The sequence below is a fragment of the Eutrema salsugineum genome, unplaced genomic scaffold (genome assembly GCF_000478725.1).
Source record: "Eutrema salsugineum unplaced genomic scaffold, Eutsalg1_0 scaffold_14, whole genome shotgun sequence".
Classification (NCBI taxonomy): Eukaryota; Viridiplantae; Streptophyta; class Magnoliopsida; order Brassicales; family Brassicaceae; genus Eutrema; species Eutrema salsugineum.
This window is the reverse complement of record NW_006256877.1, coordinates 744,968-772,880: the sequence shown is the minus strand read 5'-3', so window position 1 is coordinate 772,880 and position 27,913 is coordinate 744,968. Positions and strand designations below refer to the sequence as shown.

Below are 27,913 nucleotides of genomic sequence, written 5' to 3'. Positions count from 1 at the left end.
CGTTCTTTGCGATCCAAATGCTCACCTATAGAGGAAGGGAGCAAGGAGGCTTCAGAACGGTTGGATTGTCACTACAATTTTGAGAGCTCAAGGGTTCATATTCCCTGATTCACCATCAAGGCCGAATCTCATTGATGAGCAATACCTAAGTAAAAGGGGTTTCTTTGGAGGCAAGTCAGGGGATAGATGGGTTTACAACTTCACGCTGATGCACAGGGACGGTACACAAGTTCTACTGCCTAACCGAGGCCTCACCATGCTTGATAAGCAGTGTAACATCTCCTTCTATGTCCTCAAGGATCAGTTGTACAACCCCTCTCTCGGCCCACCAATGCGCAAGTGCACCAAGGCCATACCTAACAAGCCGCAGAACGAGAACGGCCCGGCCGGATGTGAGAATGAAGAAGAACGGCACCCTGAGAGAAGGATGGGAGCAGGCCGATATCATTTTGATCCATACGTGTGGTGTGAGCCTGAATACCACACCAAGAAGCTGTATTTGCGAGTGAACACTCTCCAAAAGTGGTGTAAGTGGCAAGACAAGACCATTCATGCGTTGGTGGACTGTGTAAGGCACCTGAAGAAGAAGGTCAAGCAGCTGACACGGCCATCTTCTCCGGACATGAACTCGGGGACCTCAACCGCACCAGTTACACAGGAGGAGGTTGGGGAAAGCTCAAACGCAAGGAACCCGGAGTTTCCACCAGGCAAAGAGGATTGGATCAACCCTGCCTTGGCATTCTTACCTGAACCCTCGGATAGCAGCCCGCCACGTCAGTCCACACCCTCCTGCTCAACATCAAATCCCTCGTACTACTTGGGATCAGACCTCTCCGACTAAGGTATCGACTTCAAACCCTGTACATATGCATCTTGTGTATATCATTCTGCATTCGTTTAGTTCGTCTTTTTACTTCTCTCACACGCTTCTATAACACACGGGACTGTGTTGTTTAAGTGTGGGGGAGGAGCTTTGTGTTTTCTGATCTTGTTTTCTCTGTTCTTATTTGACTTTTGCATTCTTGAGTCTCATTTAGCTTTGTACATATGGAAAAAAACCGCATCATTAACATTCTAGTTGCATCTTGCATTCTAAGATCGAGTCTAGTTGCATCATTTAGGACTGCATCAATGCAAGGAGCAATGATAGATTTTTTCCTAGAAAGTAAATCACTTGAGAACTTGAACTAAATATGCTTGTGAAACTCATTCTGTGCTTGTAAAGCTTGAAACGATTTGAATCTGTGAAGCAAGTCTAAATTACACTCAACTCTAGTTAAGTGATAACCCTGAACTTGAATTGTAAATATCTTTTGATGCATTGCTTGAATTGGCTTGTGGATACCGATATACATACTTGAGCTAGAATCATTGTTTTTACCACCCTCTTTTCCTTTGCTCAAGTAGCTGAATCCGCATCATGGATCAGTTCCCTCACCTTGAACCCAACTTTCTTTTCGAGCCAATGTTTGTGTGTGAATTGTAAGGCCACCTTAGACTGAACTTAGCAGAAAGTGTTAGGTTTAGAGCGACAAGGGCATGTCTCATTGAGTGCTACGTTCCAACATCAAGGAACTGAGAGTATTGGCAAGAAATAAGTGTGGGGGAAAAGATCTATTGGTGAGTGGAAAAAGGTGAGCTGAGAGAAAAAGAGAGAATGGAGATAGCTAGGGGAATGAAAGAAAAAGAATCGAGTCTTGAATTTGAAAAGAAGAGCTCTGTTGTTCTAAAAAGAAAAGTATAGTCTTTGAAATGAAAAGAAGCCAAAAAGGCTCAAGTGTTCTAAAAAGAAAAGAAAAGAGCTGTTTGAATAAGTAAACACCAAAGGCTTGAAAATCAAAACAAAAGTGAGTCCCCTAGTGAAAAAGAAAGCAATTGAGAGAGTGAGGATCTTGAGAGGGTGAGCAAGTAAGAAAAGCTTTGAGTGGAGTGTGGGGTGTGATGAGTCTTGCCCTTGTATGCATCGGTTGCTTTTTACCTTTAGCATTCTGCCAAAGTTTGGTCGTTCATTGAGTGATCCCATTGTTGCATTACACCCGCTTGAATATTGATGAGATCATTTTTATCTCATGACCTTACCCTAGCCAAGCCAGCCTATTTGAACATTGCATCATTTGATTCACCGGTTACGAGCTTAATGAATGTGAAAGAGTTGAATGTGATAATGACTTGTGGAGATTCTGTGCTTTAATTGTAGAATATCTGAGTATGGCTTTACGTTGCATATTTGAGCATGAATCCGAGTTCTCCATGTGATCACTTCTTTCTAAAAAGGAAATATGAGCTCCATCTGCATTACAACCTCTTTCTCTCATTTGTTCTCTTCGCTTGAGGACAAGCAAAGGACAAGTGTGGGGGAGTTGATATGTCTATATTTTACATCATTTAGAGTGCATTTTAGAGTCCTCATCATGTGTTTTCCCATGTAAATTGAGTCTTTAGGCATGAAAATAGGATTTAGGGCTTGCATTAGGTCCCAAAGAGTTTTGCATGTTTTGAGGTCTTTATCAGGTGCTTTGGGAGTCATTTGGAGCTTAAGAAGAGGAGCAGAGAAGAAGACGGTGAAGAAAACGGTCAAAAATGGTGAAAACCGCTTGGAGGAATTTCTCGGCCAAATCGCGTACCGGACGGACAGAAACCTCGGTCAAAATCCTTACCGATCGCTCATTACCGGCCAAAATCCTTACCGATCGTCCAACCTCGACCAAAAAGCTTACCGATCGTTCAGCACCGACCAAAGTCCGTACCGATCGACCAAAGTCAGCCTGGGTCGAAGATCAGGCGTTAATACCGTGGGTCGAGTTTTGGCCGAGGCGAAAGAATTTTTACGACCAAAAAGCTCACCGCGGTACACAGCCCTCGGTCATTTTTCTTACCGCGGGAAGCTTTTCTCGACCAAAATCTGTCCTTGTCTGCGCAATTCAAAGATCAGAAATCCGGGGAACCTTCCGGTCCGAATCAGTTGGCGGGGTCTTCAGCAAAGTTGGAGATAATAAAACAAAGATCCCAGAACAGTTAGAATCATCCAATTCGGACCAGTAGGGAGAAAGATACAGCTTCCGGAAGATACATCAACATTACGCGCATCCGAGAACTGAACGGCGAAGTACAAAGGTCACGGCGGACGGAGCCTTTCCGGACCAAATCAGCTTACCCGGTCTTCATCAAAGTTTGAGATCTGTGAAAGACCTTTTCAGAACAGTAGGGATCGCTCAACTCGGACGAGTGGTTTGAAAGATAAAGTCTCCGGAGTTCACATCGGTCCGAACAGCTTATTTTCCGGTGATTTCGATGCGGTTCAAAGATGTGAAGTCCAGGAAGACTTCCACTACCCAAGCTCCGACGGTTTCTTCACCAAAGTTCGAGTTTATTGAGTCACCTTGACTATGAAACTGGTCTCAGAGCATTCGGAGTCGTGGGTCGAAAGTTACTGCCGCCGGAAGGCGACATGGTCGATACGGGCCCAAATATGTTGCGATACGCGCTAAGTGTTTCTTCAGGGCTCGGCATCATTACCTCGACATCGGCCAAGTCAAGGCTCATATTTTGGAAGTATCCTGAGCTAGGCCTCGTACAGATACCTCGGCACGTTGGGATCAAGGCATGCACACGTAAGAAAGGAGCTGGAAACGACTAAGTGTTGAACATGCACCTCGGTATAGCGACCTCGGCGTGCATGCCGGACCCTGTTCTCCCGAACCCCTCGACGTCCAAGCGCCTCAGCATTTTATCCCGAGGTCCATTGTCACAAGCCCAGAATCAAGAACAAAGCTGCTCAAAAACACACACGTGAAGATGGATCAAAGACTAGGGTTCATGCATGTTCTTGACGTGTTCTTCACGAGATCTTCATTTGGATCTGGACTCACGTGCGCTCCTCGACATGAAGACCTCGGCTTCACTCTCCGACACACCGTGGCACTCACCCATCAGCCCAAGAACGCGGTTCATTACCCGGTTTGTTCCGGGCTGACCCGCGACACTTTACCTTTGCTATATATACATTTTGAGACTAAAAACCTAATCATCTTATCTCTTATCTGTTTTTAGCTTTAAGAACTTGCCTCTTTGGGTGAACCTTGATCATTCTAATCCGATATCTCGTTTTTGCATGAAAAATCTTGTTCTTTCTTTATTTCTTTTATCATCTAACATTAAACTCCTCATCATGACCAGCTACACATCTTGCAAAGGACTTAGTGAGCTCGTTATGATTAGTGAGTAGTCGTTTAAGCGGCTTTAGATGAGTAGATTAGGGTGCTTTCAAGGTAGATTAGTGGGTTTAGGTGTCTAGTCTTGCATGTTTCATTCCTTAACCGACGAGATCTCTAGGCTGGATCCAAGCACATCACTTGAGGTTCAGATCTGAGACATATCTCGCATCAAAAGTGTTTGTAGAAATGTCTGAACCACTCGGTTAAGGGTTTAAGAGTCTTTCATCGCGAGAGTGATAGTTTGTTCTCTTAAATGACATTTTTGAACTGATTCTTATTGCTGATTGATTCGATGCTTCTCAAAAGACATTTTTGGTATGAAGGAGAATCAGTTTAGATGCTTAATACTTTCATGAGAAGATTAACATGCCTTGAGTTCAAAGTTAAATGAAACCGCTTGATGTTTTGATTCATTAACCAACTAGTTGAACTTGGAAGCACCCGAGTCAAGTATCTCGTCTAAAGTCCCTTGCTTTATTGCATATTATCATCATCTGAATCGTTTAGTTATTATTTGCATCCTGTCTCTGTTTAGATCTAATCATTTGCTTTACCTTTCATGCTTAGTCGTTTGTCACTTAGCTTAGTTCGAAACCTTCACCTTTTGTCTTGACTTAAATGAACAAACATCATAGTCTAGTGTCTCGTTGACTTGTCTGGATTGATACCTCTTTGTGCTACTTCGACAAAGGGGATTGATAGTCCTGAGACCTAAAATGTTTTATCTATCAGTTGGAATTTCTCAATTTGGTTCAAGAACGAGAGAGATATGAATGTTTCAAGTTTAAGAAATAAGGAGAAGAGAGCAAACTCGTGTCGGGAAGAAGGCTCCTGGTGGGGAACAGCTGTAAAGAGCGCGGCTTTGACCAGTCAACGTTCGTGCGGTCAAGATTTTAAAAAAAATTTTCTGCGCCTGGTTGACCGTGTCACCGTACCGTGGCAAAACCCAAAAACCTGCTCGTTTTTGCCACGACCTGGAGCGTCCTGTGTCATCCTCCCCGTGACGATCTCTGGATGAACTAAGCCGGCTAAAGCACACTTGACACGGTCCGTGTTGTGCTTGACATCATGCCACGGCATTCACCCGATAAGAATAATATCGGACAAAAAATCCTTGCCACGGTCTGGACCGACCGTGGCATCGTCCCCGCTGCATTTCCCAAATCATGCTTCTTCGGCCAACATGTGCCACGGTCAAGCATCATTTCCCGTGCCAGCCGACCGCGTCAAACCCCGAAGCTTGTGCCGCCTTGCCACGGTCTGGTTCTTGAGCCGTGCCTTCTGACCATGGCAAATCCCGAAAGTGTGCAACTTTTGCCACAGCCATACTTTTAGACCGTGATTCTCTCTCGTGGCCTTAGCTAAAAAACTTGCCACGTTTGATATTTGACCGTGGCCGGCTACCATGCTCAAGGCCGAGCATAAACCTTTGCCCACTTCTTCATTCCTTTTCATCTTGCAATAATTTTCCACGAGGTCAAACTCAAACCTGTAACGTGTAGACACTAAACAAACCCATCAAAACATCCTAAAACATAAAAAGGAAAGAAAAGAAAAGATCAAAAGCATATGTATAAAGGATAAGCTTGGGGTGTCTCCCAAGAGCACTTTGTTTAAAGTCTCTAAGTTAGACTTTGATACCAAGTTTATGCTGATGGTGGATCAAGAAGGGGAACTGATGTAACTTCCTCCTTCCTTTGTGTGACTAGGTAGTGCTTGATCCTTTGACCATTTACCACAAACTCTTGACCATCTTTACCTTCTAGCACAACAGCTCCATATGGCCTACCCTCAAGAATCTTAAAGGGACCAGACCATCTAGACTTGAGTTTTCCTGGAAATAACTTAAGACTAGAGATGAACAGCAACACCAAATAACCTTCCTTGAATTCCCTTTTCAGAATCTTTTGATCATGTAGAGCTTTGGTATTTTCTTTATAGATCTTGGAGCTCTCAAAAGCCTCCAACCTGATCTCTTCAAGTTCATGGAGTTGAATTATTCTTTTCTCTTGAGCTGTTTTGATATCAAAGTTCAGAAACTTCACAGCCTATAATGCTTTGTACTCCAGCTAAACAGGAAGGTGGCAGCTCTTCCCATATAGCAGACTGAAAGGAGATGTCCAAATTGGAGTTTTAAAGGTTGTTCTATAAGCCCACAATGCATCATCAAGCCTTTTGCTCCAATCTTTTCTGCTTGAGCTAACAGTCCTCTCAAGAATGGCCTTAATTTGTCTATTAGACACTTCAACCTGGCCACTAGTTTGAGGATGATAGGGAGTAGCTACCTTATGTTTCACTCCATGCTTCTTCAGTAGTCCCTCCAAGGTTTTGTTCACAAAGTGAGAACCTCCATCAGAAATAATAACCTTGGGTACCCCAAATCTTGGGAAGATTATGTTCTTGAACAACCTGACCACTACCTTGGAATCATTGGTAGGAGAAGCAATAGCCTCAATCCACTTGGACACATAGTCCACAGCCACTAATATGTACTGATTCCCATAAGATGAGATGAAAGGCCCCATAAAGTCCACTCCCCAACAATCAAAAACTTCAACCTCCAATATTGGATTTTGAGGCATCTCACTCCTCTTTGAAATGTTCCCATGCCTATGACAGGCATCACATGCTGAAACAACCCTCTGAACGTCCTTGAACATAGTAGGACCCACTCTGAAGAACCTTGGCCACAGTCTTGAATGCTCCCATGTGACCCCCAAAAGCTGATCCATGGCACTCTTGCAACACAGGTTGCATCTCCTCTTCAGCAAGACACCTTCTATACAGCTGATCTTTGTTCAGGACATACAGGTAAGGTTCATCCCAATGGTATCTTTGGACATCTCTGAAGAACTTCTTTCTGTGGTAAGCATCAAGTTCTGGTGGTTCCACTCCACAAGCAAGAAAATTCACAATATCAGCAAACCAGGCAATTCTTTTCTCTTGGATGCTATCCACTTCTTCAAACTCCAAATAAGAGTTAAGCACCATCAATGATTCCTCAGGGAGAGAGTCATTAAGAGGGACTTCAGAGTCCACTCTTAACCTAGAGAGATGGTCTGCAGCTCCATTCTCCATACCCTTCTTGTCTTGTACCTCCATATCAAACTCTTGAAGTAAGAGGACCCATCTCAAAAGTCTAGGCTTGGCATCCTTCTTGGTCATTAGATACCTGAGGGCTGCATGATCAGTATATACAATGACTTGTGATCCCACCAGGTAGCTTCTGAATTTATCAAATGCAAAGACTATTGCCAACATTTCTTTCTCTGTGGTAGCATACTTCTCCTGGGCAGAATCAAAGATTCTGCTGGCATAGTAGATGACATGAAGCTTCTTGTCCTTCCTCTGACCAAACACAGCTCCAACTGCATAGTCTGAAGCATCAGTTATAACCTCAAAAGGGAGGGACCAGTCTGGAGCCTGAACAATAGGTGCACTGACTAATGTATCCTTGATCTTCTTGAAGGCTTCTTCACACTCAGCATCAAAGACAAAGTCAACCTCTTTACACAACAGCCTTTTCAAAGGTCTAGCTATTCTTGAGAAATCTTTGATGAATCTTCTGTAAAAACCAGCATGCCCCAAGAAACTCCTTATGCCCTTCACTGAATTTGGAGGCTCCAAATTTATTATGACTGCCACTTTAGCCTTGTCAACCTCTATGCCCTTCTCAGAGATCTTGTGCCCAAGTACAATCCCTTCCTGCACCATGAAGTGGCATTTCTCCAAATTCAACACCAAGTTATGCTGCTCACATCTCTCCAGGACCTGTGACAAGTTAGAAAGACAATCGGAGAAGGAGGAACAATAGACAGAAAATTCGTCCATGAAGACTTCCACCTTCTCTTCAATGATGTCAGAGAATATATGCATCATGCAACGCTGGAATGTGGCAGGGGCGTTACAAAGACCAAAAGGCATGCACCTGTATGCAAATGTACCATAAGGACAAGTAAATGTGGTATTTTCTTGGTCTCTTGGATCTATGGGGATTTGAAAGAATCCAGAGTAACCATCTAGAAAACAAAAGAAAGAATGGTTGGCAAGCCTCTTTAGCATTTGATCAATGAAAGCCTCTTTAGCATTTGCAAGCCTCTTTACCCTTTTCTTTACATGATCTTTCAGCAACTTGATTATTCTTTAAGGCTGCCTCCCCCTCAGTTTGATCATTGTCCTCAATGATCACATTGTTGTGGTCAATACCAGGTAGCTCCTTGCCACTTCTCAGTGTAATGGCTTTACCATACTCCTTGGGGTTTGGTTCAGGCTTACCAGGAAGTTGGCTTTGGTTCCTTGAGCTAGAGGCCTGATTTTGTTTCAATTCCTTGATGTCCTGCTGCATTGATGCATACTGGCTTGCAAACACTTGTTGACCCTGAAGCAGCTGTTGTAGAATCCCAACCATATCTGACCCAATCTGTGGCTGCTGGTGAACAGGTGCTGACTGAAACTGATGCTGAACCGGCACCTGCTGCTGGAACTGAGGTGGACCAAACCCTGGTGGTGCCTTTGGCTGCTGCTGTGAACTGAAACCAGAACTCTGAAGTGGTTGCTGATGCTGACTATAACCCTGATTCTAAGCAAACAGATTCTTTGGTTAAAAAGACCCTTGAAAGTTGTTCTTTGGAACAAAACTCTGTGGAGCTTGAGAGGTAGGGTAGACTTGGTCTTGTGGGTTTGATACATTGTGATTCCTGTAAGAGAGGTTCTGATTGGCATTGACATACTCATATCTTTGGAACCTCTGATTCCCAATATAGTTTATCACTTCCTGAGTAAGACGCTCTTCACTGATGTTCTCAAAGCATTGAGAAGGTTCCTCTTACTCTCCTACAAAGTGCATTGGTTTTTGAGTAGCCAATAACACCTTGTCCAGCTTTCTTTCAAGTGTTTTAAAGTCCTTCTCATACCTTTGATCCCTACTTTAACTCTCACTCCTATTGGCTCTATCAAAGTCTTCTCTATATGTATCATTGCTCATTGCTAAGTTCTCAACCAGCTCTAAAGCAGCATGAATCTCTTTCCCCAGAAAGTTTCCATTGGAGGCAGTATCCAGCTGGTTCCTAGTCTTTGGAAGAGCCCCTCTATAAAGTGTGCTGAGAATAGAAGCTTCACTAAACCCATGGTGTGGGCACTGGTTGGTATATGCTTCACCAAAACTCTTATTGCTATGTTGAGTGAAGCTGGAGATTTGGTTTCTCAGCTTTGGTGTTCTTGAAGTTGAGAAGAACTTAGACAGAAATGTCTGCTGGCATTGCTCCCAAGTCTGAATGGAGCCTCTTGGGAGATTCTTCTCCCATTGGTGAGCTTTGTCACCAAGACTGAAGGGGAATAATCTGAGCTTGAAACTGTCCTCAGATACTCCATTTATCTTTGTCAAGTCATAAACCTTATCAAATTGATCCAAGTGTTCCAAAGGATCTTCCATTGCCAATCCATGGAACTCGGAGTTTCGGACCATATTCAGCAAAGATGCCTTGACTTCAAAATTGTTGTTTTGCACAGGTGGTGCTTGAATTCCAGCTTCATACTGATGAGCATTGGCCCTGTCATTCTCTCCTACATAGACCTGTGGCTGCTCATATTTCCTTGGTTGGTTTTGGAATGGCTGTTGGTGGTGAGCTTGTTGTCTTTGCTGTACATTGAAATGGGCCTTTGCTGATGAGCTGGAGCTTGTCCCTGGTGGACATAAGCTTGTTGCTGTTGCACCTGTTCCTGAGGAACATTACCCTGATGGAACCCTTGACCAGCTCCATTACCAGCTCCATTTCCAGCTGCATTACCCTACTGCACCTGAGCCTGTTGCACCTGAGCCTGTTGCTCCTCTTGAGCCTGCGGCTCAATGTCAACTACATGCTGTCTCTGATCTTCCATATCAGCCGGATCAGTCTGTCTTCCACGCCTATCCCTTCTCCTTCTTGGAACCAAAAGATTAATGTTGTCGTTTAAAGGGAAAGGTGGACCACAGCTTCTTGATCTGGACCTGGTGTTCATGCACCTGAAACTCACAACCAGAACTTGAAAGAAATTAGAAAACACAAAAGAAAATGCTTGATCTCAAGAAATGACACAATCTTAATGCTATCACACTTTGGCAACGACGCCAATTGATAACTAGAGTTTTCAAGGCTCTAAATGAGGGGTTATCAATCCCTTTTCTCACTTTGCAGTACAAAGGGTATCAATCCATCATGTGTAGACACTAAGATGCAGGATCAGTTCTTAATTCAAGCCAAATGAGTGAGGTTTTGATGTTAATTTCACTAAACAAAGTTAAAACAAAAATTAAAGCTAATGATCAATTTAGACAAGCAAGTAAAAGAGCTTAAAATGATATGAGAATGTAGATATGATGATGAGAAAGGTCTTAGATATGATAGTGGATTAGGGTGCCTTGATGCTAGACTAGTGAGCTAATGAATCATGATGATCAAACAAGCCATTCAACTTAAACTCAATCAACTAAGCAAATCATCTCATGAAGGTATTAACTTCTAAGTTATAACAGCTCCTAACCTAATCATCATTAGTGAAGCATGAGATAACCAGCATTAAGAATCAGTCTAATCAGTCATTTAAGCAACAAACAATCAAACTCTTGATGAAAATCGCTTAAACCCTTACAAGCATGGTTCAGGCATTTCATCAAACACTTTTGGTGCATGAAATGCCTATGGATCTAGACCACATATGATGTGTATGGATCTAGCATAGATGCTTGCTTGTAAGGAATGGAATATGCATGATCTAACTCTTAAACTCACTAATCTAACACCTAAGCACCCTAATCTACATATCTAAGACCTTAATAGGGATTTACTCACTAATAATAATCAACAAACAAAACCGTTTGCAAAATATGTTGTTAATCATGATTAGAAGTGTTATTTGATGATGAGCAATGATAAGACAAGATGGAAAACACTCTCAAATCAATATTAAACTCAAGCAAAGGTTTTTAACCAATGGTTTTCACCAAAAAGGAAAAGAGACTAAGGATAAGATAAAAGTTTTTAGCAAATTAGGTCTAAAATGTATTTATACTAGTCTTGGACGAACTGGGTCAGCCCGGAACAAACCGGGTACTGACCCGGCTTTGATGGGTGAAAATGAGGTTTGCCACAAACTGTGGCATGTGACCGTGTCAAGGCTGAATACTTTGTTCTTGATGAATCTTGGTGCCACGGGATCTCTCTGGTCATGATGCATTACCGTGTCTAAGTTTTCTGGGTTCGGATGAAGAAAAGGTTGGAGATGGCACGTTCTGGCTTGGACCGTTTCTTCTGAGCGTGGTCAAGTGCATAGGCTTCGGTGATTGCCACGGCATGATGAATAGCCGTGGCATCTTGGTGTGTCGAGTGGATAAGGCTTGACTGCGGTCAGGTTCAAGGCTGTGTCTATTGAGCGTGTCAAATCCCGAAGGTCTGCATAGTCCTAAGTGTTGTCTTGCCACGGTCAAGTGTAGAACGTGGCGTTACCTCGTGGCAAATCCCGAATGCACGTATAGTCTTGCCACGGCTAAGTGTAGACCGTGGCGGTTCATCGTGACCTTGGACCCATTAACTCTTAAAACGCTTCGGTGGTTGCCACGGCCAGGTTAAAGGCCGTGGCGTGGAGACCGTGTCAAATCCCGAAAAGTTGCATCGCGTGCCACGATCAGATCTGGACCGTGGCATTCCACCGTGCCAACATTACACTTAGCATAATTTCCATGTTTTTGATGCCCGAATGATAAGTGTGTCTCCATTATTCTGGAACTCACACCGCACAACTCTAAATAGCATCAAACCAAGCCCAAAGGAAAGATGACTCATCAAGCTCAAACTTTGGTGAAGAACCCTTTGATAATCGGGGAGTGGAAGGTTCCCCGGTCGGCCCATCTCTGCGATGCATTGAAACGATCAACAAGGAGCTCTTGGACCATTGTTTACTCCGGAGACTGTATCTTCCAGCACGTAGCTCCAAACTGGATGATCTCAGATTTTCTAGAAAGAACACTTAAGGATCTCAAATCTTGCTGAAGACCCCCGCAACTGAACCAGAACGGAAAGGCACCGTTCCACATAATCTCTGTGATTCATCGGACCGGTCTTGAAACTGTAGCAAGACAGGTGCGCCTTCCGGTGAGCTTAACTCTCTGCTCACGCCTCCAAATCCTATGATTCTACCTGCTCTGGAACCATGATCCAACCCTCTCCAACTTTGATGAAGCACCCGACAACTGAATCGGAGCGGAAAGTTCCCCGGACAGGTGATTTTGGCCGAGAGGTTTACCCACGGTACGTGTTTTGGCCGAGAGGTTCTCCCGCGGTACGTGAAAAACGCCGAGAAAAGCTTCTTGGGGTACGTGGAAATCACCGAGAACCTCCAAAAACCCATTTTCACCATCTTTCAAGCTCTGATCACCGTTTCTCTTCCTGGTTTCACCTTTTCAACCCCAAATAGCTCCAAATACACCTGATAAACACTCCAAACATGCAAAGACTCATTGAGACCTAATGCAACTCCTAAGGTCCTAAAACAACACTTAAAGACCTAAAATGCATGAAATAAGATATGATTTGAAATGAAATATACAACCTAAATAATGCAAATTATGAACATATCAACAAGATAGCCAGTCCATATCACCCTCAGACCAATGGCCAAGTAGAGGTTTCAAACAGACAAATCAAGGCCATCTTAGAGAGGACAGTGAGAAACTCAAGGAAAGACTGGAGCAAGAAGTTGGATGATGCTCTCTGGACCTATAGGACTGCTTACAAGACTCCCATTGGAACATCCCCTTATAATATGTTGTATGGGAAGAGCTGTCATCTACCAGTGGTGCTTAAGTACAAGGCTCTATGGGCTGTTAAAATATTGAACTTTGACATTAAAACAGCCCAAGAGAAGAGGCTACTCCAGTTGCATGAACTTGAAGAGATCAGACTCAATGCCTTTGAGAGTGCAAGGATATACAAGGAGAAGACCAAGATCTTGCATGACCAGAAAATTTTCAAGAGGGAGTTTAACGTGGGAGATCTGGTTCTTTTATTTAACTCAAGGCTCAAGCTCTTTCGTGGTAAGTTTAAGTCAAGATGGTCAGGACCATTCAGGGTTTTAGAGGTTAGAAGCTATGGAGCGTTGGTCTTGGAGGGAAAGGATTGAAAGGGTTTTGTTGTGAATGCACAAAGGGTCAAACATTACCTTGTTTCCAAGAAGAGAGAGGAGGCTTCTACAGTTCCTCTTGATGATCCACCAGCCTGTTAAACAGGTTTTCAAAGTCAAACTTAGTGACATTAAACAAAGTGCTCTTGGGAGACATCCCAAGCTTATCCTTGTACATAGTTCTTATAATCTTTTCTTTTCTTTCTTTTTATGTTTTACGACCTTTTTATGGGTTTTGTGAGTTGTTCTCAGGTCCCAGAAAACTTTTGGAGGCTATGGCTCAGGGAAAAAGTGGAATGGAGCATGTGAGAAGGCTGAGAAAAGGGTTTAAGGCATGGAAACTTATATGTTCATATTTTGCATCATTTAGGTTGTATATTTCATTCCAAAGCATATCTTATTCCATGCATTTTAGGTCCTTAGGGTTTGTTTTAGGACTTAGGAGATGCATTAGGTCCCAATGAGTCTTTGCATGTTTTGAGTGTTTATCAGGTGCATTTGGACTTATTTGGAGTTGAAGAGGTGAATCCAGGAAGAGAAATGGTGATCAAAGCTTGAAAGGAGGTTCTCGCCCACTCTCGCGGACCAGGAAGGTTTTTCTCAGCCATTCTCACGTACCGCGGGTGGATTCCTCGGCCAAAACGCGTACTGGCTAATGAATTTCTCGGCCAAAATCTCCGGGTGCAGATACGTTTCCGAAATCGCCTGTCCAGGGAACCTTCCGGTCCGATTCAGCTGCCCGGTGCTTCATCAAAGTTAGAGAGGATTGAATCACGGTTCCAGAGCAAGTAGAATCATGGAAATTGGACGCGTGAGCAGAAAGTTAAGCTCGTCGGAAGAGACTCCTATCTCGCTGCCGTTTTTGACCGAGCCGATGAGCTCCGAAGAATGTGAAGGACGGTGCACTTCCAGACCGATTCAGTTTACGGGGCCTGCATGAGAATTAGAGATATTTGAGTCCTCTTTCCAGAAATTCCGAGATCATTCAATTCGGAACTATGAAAAAGAAGATACGGTCTCCGGAATTGACACATGTCTAGGCGCCTTTCCCTGATCGTGTAAATGCACTGCGAAGATGAGCCCTCCAAGAAACCTTCCACTTCCCAAGCACCAAAGCTTCCTTCACCAAAGTTGAAGATGTATGAGTCTTCTATCCTCTGCAACCGGAATCACACAATTCGGACCAATATCCTAGAAGTTACGCTTCCCGGAATGCGAAGTGGTCCAAGCTGCTCTGAATGCTGCGAGATAGTCTTGCGACCTGGTTAACTCGCAGGCCTGAAGATGAATGCCTGGAAGTGGATGCTGCGAGTTGAGAAGTGCGGGTAAGCTATCACTCGATAAGGTCTGAGGCTCCCGAGCAAGAAAAATGCTAAGTTGATAACACTGTATTTTGACCACTTTTATGGATCATAATTGTATCTTATGCAGGTGTTTTAACTCTGTTTTCAAAGGTTTTTAAAGTGTTTTCAATGTTTTAGAGTTTCAAAAGACTTTACAGGAAACTTGGGCAAAAGATATGCAATTTGGAACAAATGAGCAATTTTGGATAAATGCAGACCTTCAGAAGTATGACAAGCGATGAAGACCTTCTCACCGTCCGATCACACCCAAAATTTGTGACAACATAGAGGATCCAACCAGCTTTCTAATGCACTTGGTTTGGAGACAATCCAACGGTTTGGTCTTCAGATAATCCTGATGCCAGAATGACAGAAAATGCAGTTCCGGAAGAGGACCACGAGCTGGGACCGCGGGTAGAGCCACCGCGACCGCGGACTTTGGTCGTTCACTTTCCCGACGACTTAACTAAAGCCCAGATCAATTCCTTTCGTTATTTTTGAACCCGTAAGTGTCTAGGACCACCCCAGAAGCTATAAATACCCCCTTTAGGTCATTCCTAAAGGTGTGGAGAAGACATAAGATAAAAATAGAGAGAGAATTCGTGTGGGTGCTTCAAAAAAAACCCTAGAGGCCACCGCTTGAAGGAGGAGGAGCCGCCGCTGGAGGAAGACATTGCGCCTCCATCTGCTTCGCCGTTCTTCGTTCTTCTTCCTTCTTTTCTTTAATTTCCTGCACTTTCAATACTTAATGATGCTTTGTTACAATATGTTTGAGTAGTTACCCAGTTGGGTTTAAAGGGATTGTTCAAAGGGAATTTCATGTGTCTTTGCTTATGAATCGATAGATTTAGGATTTATAATCTTCTAGATGTTCTTCGTTTGCCTTTAATCTTACTGTGTGATTCTTTGCTGGCCACTTAGAAGCCGATCTGATATGATATGTTGCGAAAGCTTTCATTGATTGTCTGAACTAGGGTGAAACGAGCAATTCTTCTATAGGAGTGGAAACCTACCTGTAGTTGAGTTGTGAATGTTGATGAGTCTTGTTCTGCTATTCAATCTTCTCCCTTCCAGGATCAGAGTGGAAACCTACTGATTAGGGTTGCGAGAGATAGTTGTTTAGTGCTGCGAAAGTAGGCTATTCATACTTCCGTGCCTCGAGTTCTAGAACATACGTAGTTGATTACCTTTATCACTTGTTTAAAATCGACATAGCTTAGTCCATGAACCCCTGCGAAACCCCTTGAGCCCCAACGTTTGTCTTTAATTGTTTACAGCCTTCTAGTTTCAATCGATTTTTACCTTCAATTCTATTTGCTTTTCATTCGCTTGTTCTTTGCTTCAAATCGCCTCTTGTTTAATCGCTTATTACTTGCTTTAATTTGCTTTCACTTTCAATTGCTTTTACTTGTTTAGCTTTCTAGTTTAGATTTAGTGACAACAAAAACCCAAAACCAAAACCAAAATGTTTTAGTTCTAATCTGATTTAAGCGTTGCAGTGAATTCGTACTGAAACAACTAAGTCTCTTTGGATAGATACCCTAAGTACTACAGCGCACATCTGTGCACTTGCAGACATTTAGGGGTTATAAATTTAAAACTTGAAGCTTAGTAAAACGAAAACAACAAACCCCGCGTTTACAATCGCAATCAAGTTTTTGGCGCCGTTGCCGGGGACTTTGATTTGTTTCGTTGCGAATCCCATCTTAAATCCATTAGAACACTTGTTTATTTTTACTTTTTCTTTTGAATTTTTCAGGTTTCTCTAAGATGAGAGACCGGGAACATGTTCCCGGAACTCTTGGTGATCCACCAAATCTTGTGGATGGTGATCCAAGCGATGATGACCTGGCTGATGATGAGTTTGAAGAACCGATCTATGATGACAATGAATTAATCGGATCGGTCTAACACAAAGATGATGATGAACTGATTGGAAGTTTCGATTCACTCAAAAAGTTCATGGGAGATCGAAGAGCTATTCAACCAGCCCTACCAGAGGATGGCAAAACCCGAAATTAAGGTACCCTGATGTGGTGTGTCGTGAGGGTGTCAAGTTTTCCCTAAATGAAATCAATAGCCGCAAGTGCACAGCTGATCGATTGTAGTACTTAGGGATCGAATCCACAGGGAAAAAGGATCTTTTCCTGCAAAAAGCCTTTGAAATAAGTATAAAGTAAGGAAGTCTAGAACCAAACGGTTTAGTGGGGGTTTGGTAGTGTGTTTAAAATGTAAAAGCGAAATCTTAAAAGAAAATATGGGAATTAAATGGCGTAATAACTAAACTTAATGAAAATGACTAAAAATGAGAAAAACGGATATTCTAATTGCTTAAATGAAAATCTACTAAAAAGAAAAGACAATATTGAACTAAAGCTTGAAATAAAAACGGTGTAAATCGATAGGAAAGAAGGCGTTGGGCTTCAGGGAAGTTTTCTCAGGGGTACGAACGATTCAAAACATTGCTAGAGAGTAAATTTGATAAGATCTTAGCTTAAACTTTTCGAACTGGAGTCACGGACGTATGAATACCCCACTGTCGTGATCATAGACAACTGTCTCTCTCAACCCTGACCAGTAGGTTTCCACTCTGGCCCTGGAAGAGAAGAGATGCATTATGTTTAAGACTAGTCCTAATTCACAAATCGCCCATAGGTAGGTTTCCACTCCTATGTTTGTTTTGCTCTCCCAAACTAGATCTGATACCTGATGAACACCTTCGTGTCACCAAGCATCTGGATCAGATTGTAGTTCATGACGCTACTCTCATGCAGTAAAAACGAATTCAGAAGAAAAACTTCTAAGATTGGGCTCAAAAGCTCATAGAATCCTTATCGAACATATAAATCCCCATCGAAAATCCCTTAATCCCAACAATAAAACTACTCAGACATGATGAACGAAATCAAAAATATAGTATTAATAAGTAGAATAGAAACCAAAATTGAAAAATAAAGAACAAAGGTTCAAGAGAACAAATCTCTCTCTCCCTAAAAGCTAAAGCAAAAACAATAAAAATATGAAGTAAATATTTCGGTGGTCTATGATCCTTTTTCGATTAGGGTTCCTAAAACATGTATTTATAGTGCTCTGGACGTCACTTAGGGTTTCTCCAAATGAGGGAATCATTGTGGGCTTCAGAAATGGTCTTTTGGGCTCGGAGTTGGCTTGCCGCGGTCGGGATGCTTCTGACCGCGGGAAATGGCCTGTTAGCCGCGGGTGGAAGTGCTTGCCGGCTGGTTTACGGGACATCTTGCTCTTCGCGTATCTTTTGATTGAACCGTTGGATTGACAAGCTGTAAAGTGCACTGGAAAGCTGATACTTCCATCTTTAAGGTCTCCAAATTTGAGCTGGATCAGACGGTGAGAAGGCCTTCAAGCAGGGGTGAACTTCTGACGGTTTGACTCTGAGCTGAAATCTGGTTTTCTATCCATTTTGTTAAGCTTTTCCCTAAGTTACCTGAAAAGAGTCTTGGAACTACAAATACTAGAAAAACGTGATAAAAGTACTTAAAAGCAATTAAAAACATAGAAAAATTATTTCAAAACGATCCATAAAAGTGGTCAAAATACGGTGTTATCATACCCCATATCCATTTAGTTCAACAAAATCAATTCTCTGGTTATTCATTCAAAAATCGGATAGACCATATCGAGACGTTCGAAGAATTATGTGCAACCATTACAGCAAATGGGGATTACCACATGTGTAGTCTTTTCCCATTCTCTCTTAGAGATAAGGCCAGCAAATGGCTAAAATCTTTGCCACCTGCTTCACTAAAAACGTGGGCAGCGTGTAAAACTGCTTTCCTAAATCGTTTTTACACTAGAAATCGTTCAAATCTCTTAAGAAAGAAGATAAGAACTTTTAAACAAAAAGAAGATGAAGATCTTTTAGATACTTGGGAAAGATTTAGGGAATACCAAAGAGATTGTCCACACCATGGATATGCCGAAGAATACCTGCTAGGTATCTTCTATCGCGGTATAACTCCAGAGTTGCGACACTCTTTTGATATAGCAAGTAATGGAGATTTCACAACTAGATCTGTAGAAGATGCTCATGTTTTCATTATAAATTTAGGAAACAGCATCCGAAATCAATTAACCTTAGGTAATCCTGCACTTCCTGAGAAGAAAGAAGAGATCTCAGAAGTTATAAAATGTCTCCGTCACATAATGAGTCATCTTGGATTGCAACAACCAAATAAGGTACACAATACGTGTAACTTTGATGGTTGGGACAACCCAATGGATTCTTATGATCAAGAGATGGTTAACACTGCAGAAGTCTATCAAATTCAAGATTTTCCATTCGTTTCTGATCACCGCGGATCCATTCATCCGGACCGCGGCAAACCAAGCTTTCACCGCGGTCGTGAAGGTGCTGACCACAGCCAAGACATGTTTCACCAAGGTCGCGAGCCTTCTGACCGCGGGAAACCGTCATCTGAGCTTGCTTGGACACCACCTCGCGAACCAATCTTGGGTATTCAATCTAATCCTGTTTCATACCCTAGTTTTCCCTCTTCTAAAGCTGAAAACCTAAACAAAAAGATTATAGAGCTTGAAAAATCTAGGTCTAAAGAGATTAGTGATCTTAGATCTGAACTAAAAGAGATGCAGAAGGATTTCGATGAAATATTATCCACCCTCCTTAGCATAATGGTCAAAACTAATTCTAAAAACTTAGAAAATTCTGAAGAGGAGCCAAGTGAATATTCTTTCGAAAGCTCAAGTGAAGCAGATCCCTCCGATCATGTGAAAGCTATCACACTTAGGAGTGGATTAGCTTACAAAGAGCCTGAATTTCCTAAAGATCCCGAAGTTGAGGAAAAGGGTAAGGAAAAGGAGAAAGAAAAAGAAAGAATCACGAATGAAGATGTTGAAAAAGAAGTGGTAGGACAAAAAGGATGGAGAAGAAGTAAGAGAAGATTCATCCCGAGAAATCCTCGTAGAAGACCTGATTCCGCCCCCACCAACTCGTGTTTACAAACCTACACCTCCATATCCTAGAGCCTTAAGAGCCCCTAAGAAAGAGAAAGAAAAAGCTAAGCTGAAAGAGTTGATCGATCAGTTAAATGTGAGATTACCTTTCGTAGAAGCTTGTGCGATGATTCCTGCTTTAAGAAAATACATGAAGGGTATTCTAACAAATTCTTAAACTCTTGAAGAAGGCGTTATGATGATAACCCATGAATGTAGTTCTATCCTGCAAAGCCAAATCCCTGAAAAGAAAAACGATCCTGGAAGCTTTGTACTTTCATGCACCATCAATGATGTAGCTTTTGAGCGTGCTCTCTGTGATTTAGGTTCTAGCATAAACATGATGCCTCTTTCAATAGCAAAACGTTTAGGACACCACACTTTCAAGCCCACTAAAATTTCTTTAGTACTAGCTGATCGTTCCGTTAGACAACCTGTAGGTATCTTAGTAGATGTTCCTGTCGAAATCAAAAAATGTTCCATACAACTCGATTTCGTAGTTCTAGAACTAGAAAAAGAACCTAAGGATCCACTTATTCTTGGACGACCATTCCTATCTACAGCCGGAGCCATAATCAATGTTCCTGAAGGAAAAATCGATCTTCATCTAGCCGGTTCAGTTATGCAATTTGACATGAACAAAAGTTTCGATAAACCAACTTTGGATGGCAAAATTTGTTGGGTTGATGAGTTAGACAGAATTATTGAGGAAGTCTATGAAGATCTGCTTCTAGACGACCCTTTAAGTGTCACGTTTTCACCTTCAAAAGATGAACGCAATTTCCTTGAAGGAATTTCAAGTGAATACACACGTATGCTTGATAAATCCGAAACTTCTAGATATTAAGGACCAAACAAACATTCCTACACCTCTTAAAGACACTGCTGCAGCAATTACTGATCCTTGGAGCGAGCTTAAAGCCCCTAAAGTCGAGCTTAAACCTCTTCCCGTCGGACTTAAGTACGCTTTCCTTGGACCAAATTCTACTTATCATGTCGAAATAAACTCTGGTTTGACGGAAGAAGAAACCACAATGCTGTTGACTGAGCTGAGAAAGCATAGAAAAGCCTTGGGTATTCACTTGATGACATACCTGGAATCTCTCCAGATCTTTGTACGCACAAGATAAATCTAGATGATAATGCTAAAAACTCAATCGAAAGTCAAAGGAGACTGAACCCTAATCTCATGGATGTTGTCAAGAAGGAGATTATGAAGCTTTTAGAAGCTGGAATAATCTTTCCTATCTCAGATAGCACTTGGGTTAGCCCAGTTCATATTGTTCCAAAGAAAGGAGGAGTCAATGTCATTAAAAATGATAAAGATGAAATGATCGGTACAAGAACAGTAACTGGACATCGTATGTGCATCGATTACCGGAAACTGAATGCAGCAACTAGGAAAGATCATTTTCCACTTCCCTTCATAGATCAAATGCTAGAAAGATTAGCTAATCACCCTTACTATTGCTTCCTTGATGGATAGTCCGGATTTTTCCAAATTCCTATTCGCCTGGAGGATCAATAAAAAACGACATTCACTTGTCCATATGGCACGTTCGCTTACCGACGTATGCCTTTTGGATTGTGTAATGCACCTGCTACCTTCCAGCGGTGCATGATGTCGATCTTCACAGAACTTTATTAAAGATTTCATGGAAGTATTCATGGATGATTTCTCTGTCTATGGATCTTCTTTTGAAAAATGCTTAGCCAACCTTGGTAAAGTTTTGCAAAGATGTGAAGATAAGCACTTAGTATTAAATTGGGAAAAATGTCACTTCATGGTACGAGACGAAATCGTGCTTGGGCACAGGATTTCCGGAAAAGGAATTGAAGTTGACAAAGCTAAAATCGAAGTCATGACCAGCCTACAATCCACCACAAACGAAAAAGGAATTTGTAGTTTCTTAGGACACGCAGGATTCTATAGGCGATTAATAAAAGATTTTTCTCAAATAGCTAGACCTCTTACGCGTTTGCTTTGCAAGGAAACGAACTTCGAGTTCGATGAAGAGTGCTTAGCCGCATTTCATAAGATCAAACAAGTTCTTGTCTCCGCTCCTGTCGTGCAAGCACCTGATTGGGAACTCCCATTCGAAATCATGTGTGATGCAAGTGACTATGCAGTCGGAGCAGTGCTTGGCCAACGAAAAGATAAGAAACTGCACGTAATCTACTACGCAAGCAGAACTCTAGACGAAGCTCAATGCAATTATGCTACAACAGAGAAAGAACTTCTAGCTGTCGTATTTGCATTTGAGAAATTCCGTTCTTATCTCGTAGGATCTAAGGTTATAGTTCATACTGATCATGCTGCAATCAATTATTTAATGTCTAAGAAAGACGCTAAACCCTCGGTTGATAAGATGGATCTCCTACTGCAAGAATTCGATATCGAAATGCGAGATCGGAAGGGAGCAGATAATGGAGTTGCATACCATCTTTCACGAATTCGAGTTGAAGAAAGATTGCCCTTAAATGATTGTTTGCCAGAAGAAAACATCTATGCAATAGATACTACCCCCACCAATGCCAATACCGCACCACCACGTCCACTCATGCGACGAGCAGATGCTTTCAACACCCCATGGTTTAGGCACATAGCAAATTACTTAGCAGCTGATGTAGAGCCCCCGCAATTTTTCGGGTATAGGAAGAAAAAGTTCCTGAAAGACATAAGACATTATTTTTGGGATGAACCCTATCTCTATAAGAGATGTGCTGATGGGTTATTCCGAAGATGCGTGGCTGAAGAAGAGATGGAAGGAATTTTATTCGGATGACATAGCTCGTCTTATGCAGGACACTTTGCAACTTTTAAAACTGCTTCAAAGATCTTACAAGCATGTTTCTGGTGGCCTACTTTGTTCAAAGATACTCAAGCTTATATATCGTGATACGATAAATGCCAAAGGATGGGCAACATAAGTAAAAGGAATGAGATGCCTCAAAATTTTATTCTCGAAGTCAAAATTTTTGATGTCTGGGGAATAGATTTTATGGGACCCTTTCCTACTTCTTTTGGAAACCAATACATCTTAGTAGCAGTAGACTACGTCTCTAAGTGGGTTGAAGCAGTCACTAGTCCCACCAATGATGCGAAAGTCGTCATGAAGCTGTTTAAATCTGTTATATTTCCGCGTTTTGGAGTTCCTAGAATTGTGATAAGCGACGGAGGATCGGATTTCATCAACATAGTTTTCGAAAATCTTCTTAGAAAGAATGGAGTCACGCATAAAGTTGCTTCACCATACCATCCCCAAACCAGCGGTCAAGTAGAAATCTCAAACAGAGAAATCAAGTCGATTTTGCAGAAAACAACTGCAGTTCATCGCAAGGATTGGTCTACAAAGCTTGACGACGCATTATGGGCATATCAAACAGCATTCAAGACACCATTGGGAACAACACCATTCAACCTAGTTTATGGAAAAGCATGTCACCTTCCAGTAGAACTCGAGTATAAGGCGCAATGGGCTATCAAGGAGATGAACATGAACATGAAAACAGCTGGAGAAAGAAGACTACTTCAACTTCACGAGTTAGAAGAAATCCGACACAATGCTTACGAAAACTCGAAGATCTACAAGGAGAAAACTAAAGCATATCATGATAAGAAGATTATTCATAGAACTTTTGCTCCTAACGATAAAGTTCTTCTTTTCAATTCTCGTCTTAAGCTTTTTCCAGGAAAACTACGTTCAAGATGGTCAGGACCCTTCACAATAAAGGAAGTCAAACCATACGGAGCCATTGTCCTGTGGGACAAAACCGGAAACTCATTCACAGTGAATGGACAGCGTGTAAAGCCATATCTGGCTGAAGAAAGAGAAGACGAAAGAGAAGTGATGTTTTTGATTGATCCATCGTCGGCCAATGATGAGACCAAGGAGTGTCACGACCCCGGTTAAGTCTAATCGAGCAACAATGTCAAGCTAATGACTTGAAACAAGCGCTTAGTGGGAGGCAACCCAGTTGGTATTTTATCTATTTCCCTTTGACATTTATTTTCTATTTCCATTGCTTTGTTTCTGTTTCATTTAATTTCAGGTTTTCAATAAGGAAGAATAAATAATAAAGACGAGCAGCACTCTCCAGCACGATAAGTTCACTTAAACATTTCAACATTTCTATTTTCTTTACCATTCTTTCCAAGATTTATCACACTGAGGACAGTGTGAAATAAGTCTGGAGGAGGATGTTCATCCGTTACTAATGAAATTTGATTTGTTTCGAGTTTGTTTTGGACACATAAAAATTTTCAAAATGTTTTTTTCAAAATGTTTTCGAAAATTGTTTTCAAAAATGTTTTTCAAAAAGTTTTTAAACCAAGAACACAATAAACATTACTATGATGAATTAGACCAGTGTGCTTCTACGCTATTTCCTCATTTTTTGCTCTTTTGTGATTTAGGCCTAGACTAGGCGGTAGCTAAGTACTTGCATTACGAAATCCCACCAGAGGACTTCTATTCATAGAGATTCTTTCTGACAGGATATACTAGTTCATTTTATATGGACTTAATTATGACTTAATTTTCTCATTAAAGCGTTAGATCAGGGAAACGAATCATACATTCAGGACTCCTTTACCCTTTTACCACTCTTTGTTGATCCTGAATGGCTAGTTTATCTTTAGCTAGTTCCCCACCGAACCTAACCTCTTTCAAACCACATGCATTCTTGTTTTTCATTGTCCAATATGCAGATATGTGCAAAAACGTCGGAGAGAAAGAGGATCAACGCGGTTTTCAGTCACTAAAGACGGAGACCAGCGATTTCATTGGAATGATTCAACAAAAGGAGATAATTCAGTTTGCCTTGGAAAAACTTCAAAATCTTGGTACAATTTCGTCCCTTAGATTTTCTCTCTATAAAAGGTTGTTTCCTCTTTTCAAAAAAAAAAATAACAATAATAATAATATTATCCGAAAAAGAAAAGAAAAATATGAAAGGAAAGGAAATTTAAAACCTTAGAGAGTCTAGGAGGATCGAATTTTATACTTGAGACAAGCTAGAGTTCGATTATATGGAGATTTGGAGATCATCTTTATGATTCCCGGAAAAGATCTAAGTCTGGGGGAACAGCTGTTCACAACAAAAGGAGGAAGATTATGCAACAATATTTGTCAAAGGAGAAGTGACTGAAAATCTGCGGTCATCAACAGATCCTTCTCTCTCTTGCGGTTTTGCATAATATCTTGCATCCTCCATATTCTTCAGGTAACCCTAAACACCTAAGCTACACCACTTAAATAGCCTTAATGCCAAACGCCGTCTACCCTGAATAATTTCTTTAATGAGAACTCACAATATACTTAATGAATGTAGAGAGCTAGTTGACTGGAAGTTAGATCTAAGTGTGTAGATTTTTGCATGACGGATTAACGGACTAGTTTGCTTGTATTTTAGTGAGAATTTTCTAGACTAGATCCAATTAGATGTTTCACGATAAGTTATGGTTTAGAAGGACGGTCACTGAGATATTGTTTAGTTCCTGCGATTTTTAAAATTCTTTCCTGACTTAAGTTTGTTTGAGGACAAACAAAAAGGTAACTCTGGGGGAGTTGATAACACCGTATTTTGACAATTTTTATGGATCATAATTGTATCTTATGCAGGTGTTTTAACTCTGTTTTCAAATGTTTTTAAAGTGTTTTCAATGTTTTAGAGTTTCAAAAGACTTTACAGGAAACTTGGGCAAAAGATATGCAATTTAGAACAAATTAGCAATTTTGGATAAATGCAGACCGTCAGAAGTATGACAAGCGATGAAGACCTTCTAACCGTCCGATCACCCCCAAAATTTGAGACAACATAGAGGATCCAACCAGCTTTCTAATGCAATTGGTTTGGAGACAATCCAACGGTTAGATCTTCAGATAATCTCGATGCAAAAATGACAGAAAATGCAGTGCCAGAAGAGGACCACGAGTCGGGACCGCGGCCAACACCCATTTTCCCGCGGGTAGAGCCACCGCAACCGCGGACTTTGGTCGTTCACTTTCCCGACGACTTAATTAAAGCCCAGATCAATTCCTTTTGTTATTTTTGAAGCCCTAAGTGTCCAGGACCACCCCAGAAGCTATAAATACCCCCTTTAGGTCATTCCTAAAGGTGTGGAGAAGACATAAGATAAAAATAGAGAGAGAATTCGTGTGGGTGCTTCAAAAAAACCCTAGAGGTCGCCGCTTGAAGGAGGAGGAGCCGCCGCTGGAAGAAGACATCGCGCCTCCATCTGCTTCTCCGTTCTTTGTTCTTCTTCCTTCTTTTCTTTAATTTCCTGCACTTTCAATACTTTATGATGCTTTGTTACAATATGTTTGAGTAGTTACCCAGTTGGGTTTAAAGGGATGGTTCAAAGGGAATTTCATGTGTCTTTGCTTATGAATCAATAGATTTAGGATTTATAATCTTCTAGATGTTCTTCGTTTGCCTTTAATCTTACTGTGTGATTCTTTGCTGGCCACTTAGAAGCCGATCTGATATGATATGTTGCGAAAGCTTTCATTGATTGTCTGAACTAGGGTGAAACGAGCAATTCTTCTATATCCCTTCCAGAATCAGAGTGGAAACCTACTGATTAGGGTTGCGAGAGATAGTTGTTTAGTGCTGTGAAATTAGGCTATTCATACTTCCGTGCCTCGAGTTCTAGAACATATGTAGTTGATTATCCTTGATCACTTGTTTAAAATCGACCTAGCATAGACCATGAACCCCTGCAAATTACCCTTGAGCCCCAACGTTTGTCTTTAACTGTTTACAACCTTCAGTTTAGTTTGTTTTTCATTCGCTTATTACTTGCTTACATTCGCTTTTGTTTAATCGATTTTACTTGTTGTTCTTTGCTTTCAATCACCTAGTTCAATCGCTATTTGCTTGTTTCCATTAGCCTTAGTTTAATCGCTTTTTACTTGTTTTAATTGCCTTCAATTGCTTTTGTTTTCTTTGCTTTCTAGTTTAGATTTAGTGACAACCAATACCCAAAACCAAAACCAAAACCTTTTTAGTTCTAATCTGATTTAAGCATTGCAGTGAATTCGTACCGAAACAACTAAGTCTCTGTGGATCGATACCCTAAGTACTACAGCGCACATCTGTGCACTTGCAGACATTTAGGGGTTATAAATTTAAAACCTGAAGCTTAGTAAAACGAAAACAACAAACCCCGTTTACAATCGCATCAAGTTTTTGGCGCCGTTGCCGGGGACTTAAAATTGTTTTGTTGCGAATCCCAGCTTAAATCCATTAGGACACTTGTTTACTTTTACTTTTTCTTTTGAATTTTTCAGGTTTCTCTGAGATGGGAGACCGGGAACATGTTCCCGGAACTCTTGGTGTTCCCGGAACTCTTGTGGATGGTGATCCAATCAACGACGATGACCTGACTGATGATGAGTTTGAAGAACCGATTTATGATGACAATGAGCTAATCGGATCGGTCAAACACAAAGATGATGATGAACTGATTGGAAGTTTCGATTCACTCGAAAAGTTCATGGGAGATCGAAGAGCTATTCAACCAGCCTTACCTGAGGATGGCAAAACCGAAATTAAGGTACCCCATATCCATTTAGTTCAACAAAATCAATTCTCTGGTTATTCATTCGAAAACCCGATAGACCATATCGAGACGTTCGAAGAATTATGTGCAACCATTACAGCAAATAGGGATTACCACAAGTGTAGTCTTTTCCCATTCTATTTGAAAGACAAGGCCAGCAAATGGCTAAAATCTTTACCACCTGCTTCACTAAAAACGTGGGCAGCGTGTAAAACTGCTTTCCTAAATCGTTTTTACACTAGAAATCTTGCAAATCTCTTAAGAAAGAAGATAAGAACTTTTAAACAAAAAGAAGATGAAGATCTTTTAGATACTTGGGAAAGATTTAGGGAATACCAAAGAGATTGTCCACACCATGGATATGCCGAAGAATACCTGCTAGGTATCTTCTATCGCGGTATAACTCCAGAGTTGCGACACTCTTTTGATATAGCAAGTAATGGAGATTTCACAACTAGATCTGTAGAAGATGCTCACGTTTTCATTATAAATTTAGGAAACAGCATCCGAAATCAAGTAACCTTAGGTAATCCTGCACTTACTGAGAAGAAAGAAGAGATCTCAGAAGTTATAAAGTGTCTCCGTCACATAATGAGTCATCTTGGATTGCAACAACCAAATAAGGTACACAATACGTGTAACTCTGATGG

General features: G+C 41.4%; 1 protein-coding gene, 2 non-coding genes and 1 pseudogene across 3 annotated transcripts in view; 1 reads left to right on the top strand and 3 right to left on the bottom strand.

Annotated features, from left to right (window-relative positions):
- The first annotated feature begins 9,334 nt into the window (after positions 1-9,334).
- LOC112088747 lies at positions 9,335-9,423 on the top strand (annotated as a pseudogene).
- A 3,979-nt stretch (positions 9,424-13,402) lies between these two features.
- LOC112088551 overlaps positions 13,403-27,913 on the bottom strand; it is a 58,868-nt gene continuing 44,357 nt past the window's right edge. The window contains exon 2 of the mRNA XM_024158945.1: positions 13,403-13,462. Within this exon, the coding sequence (XP_024014713.1) occupies positions 13,403-13,462 (60 nt within the window). The remainder of the gene's footprint in view (positions 13,463-27,913) is intronic.
- On the bottom strand, positions 18,553-18,660 carry LOC112088723. Its single transcript, XR_002900667.1, has one exon. It is a non-coding gene; the product is annotated as a small nucleolar RNA R71 (small nucleolar RNA).
- On the bottom strand, positions 27,518-27,625 carry LOC112088722. Its single transcript, XR_002900666.1, has one exon. It is a non-coding gene; the product is annotated as a small nucleolar RNA R71 (small nucleolar RNA).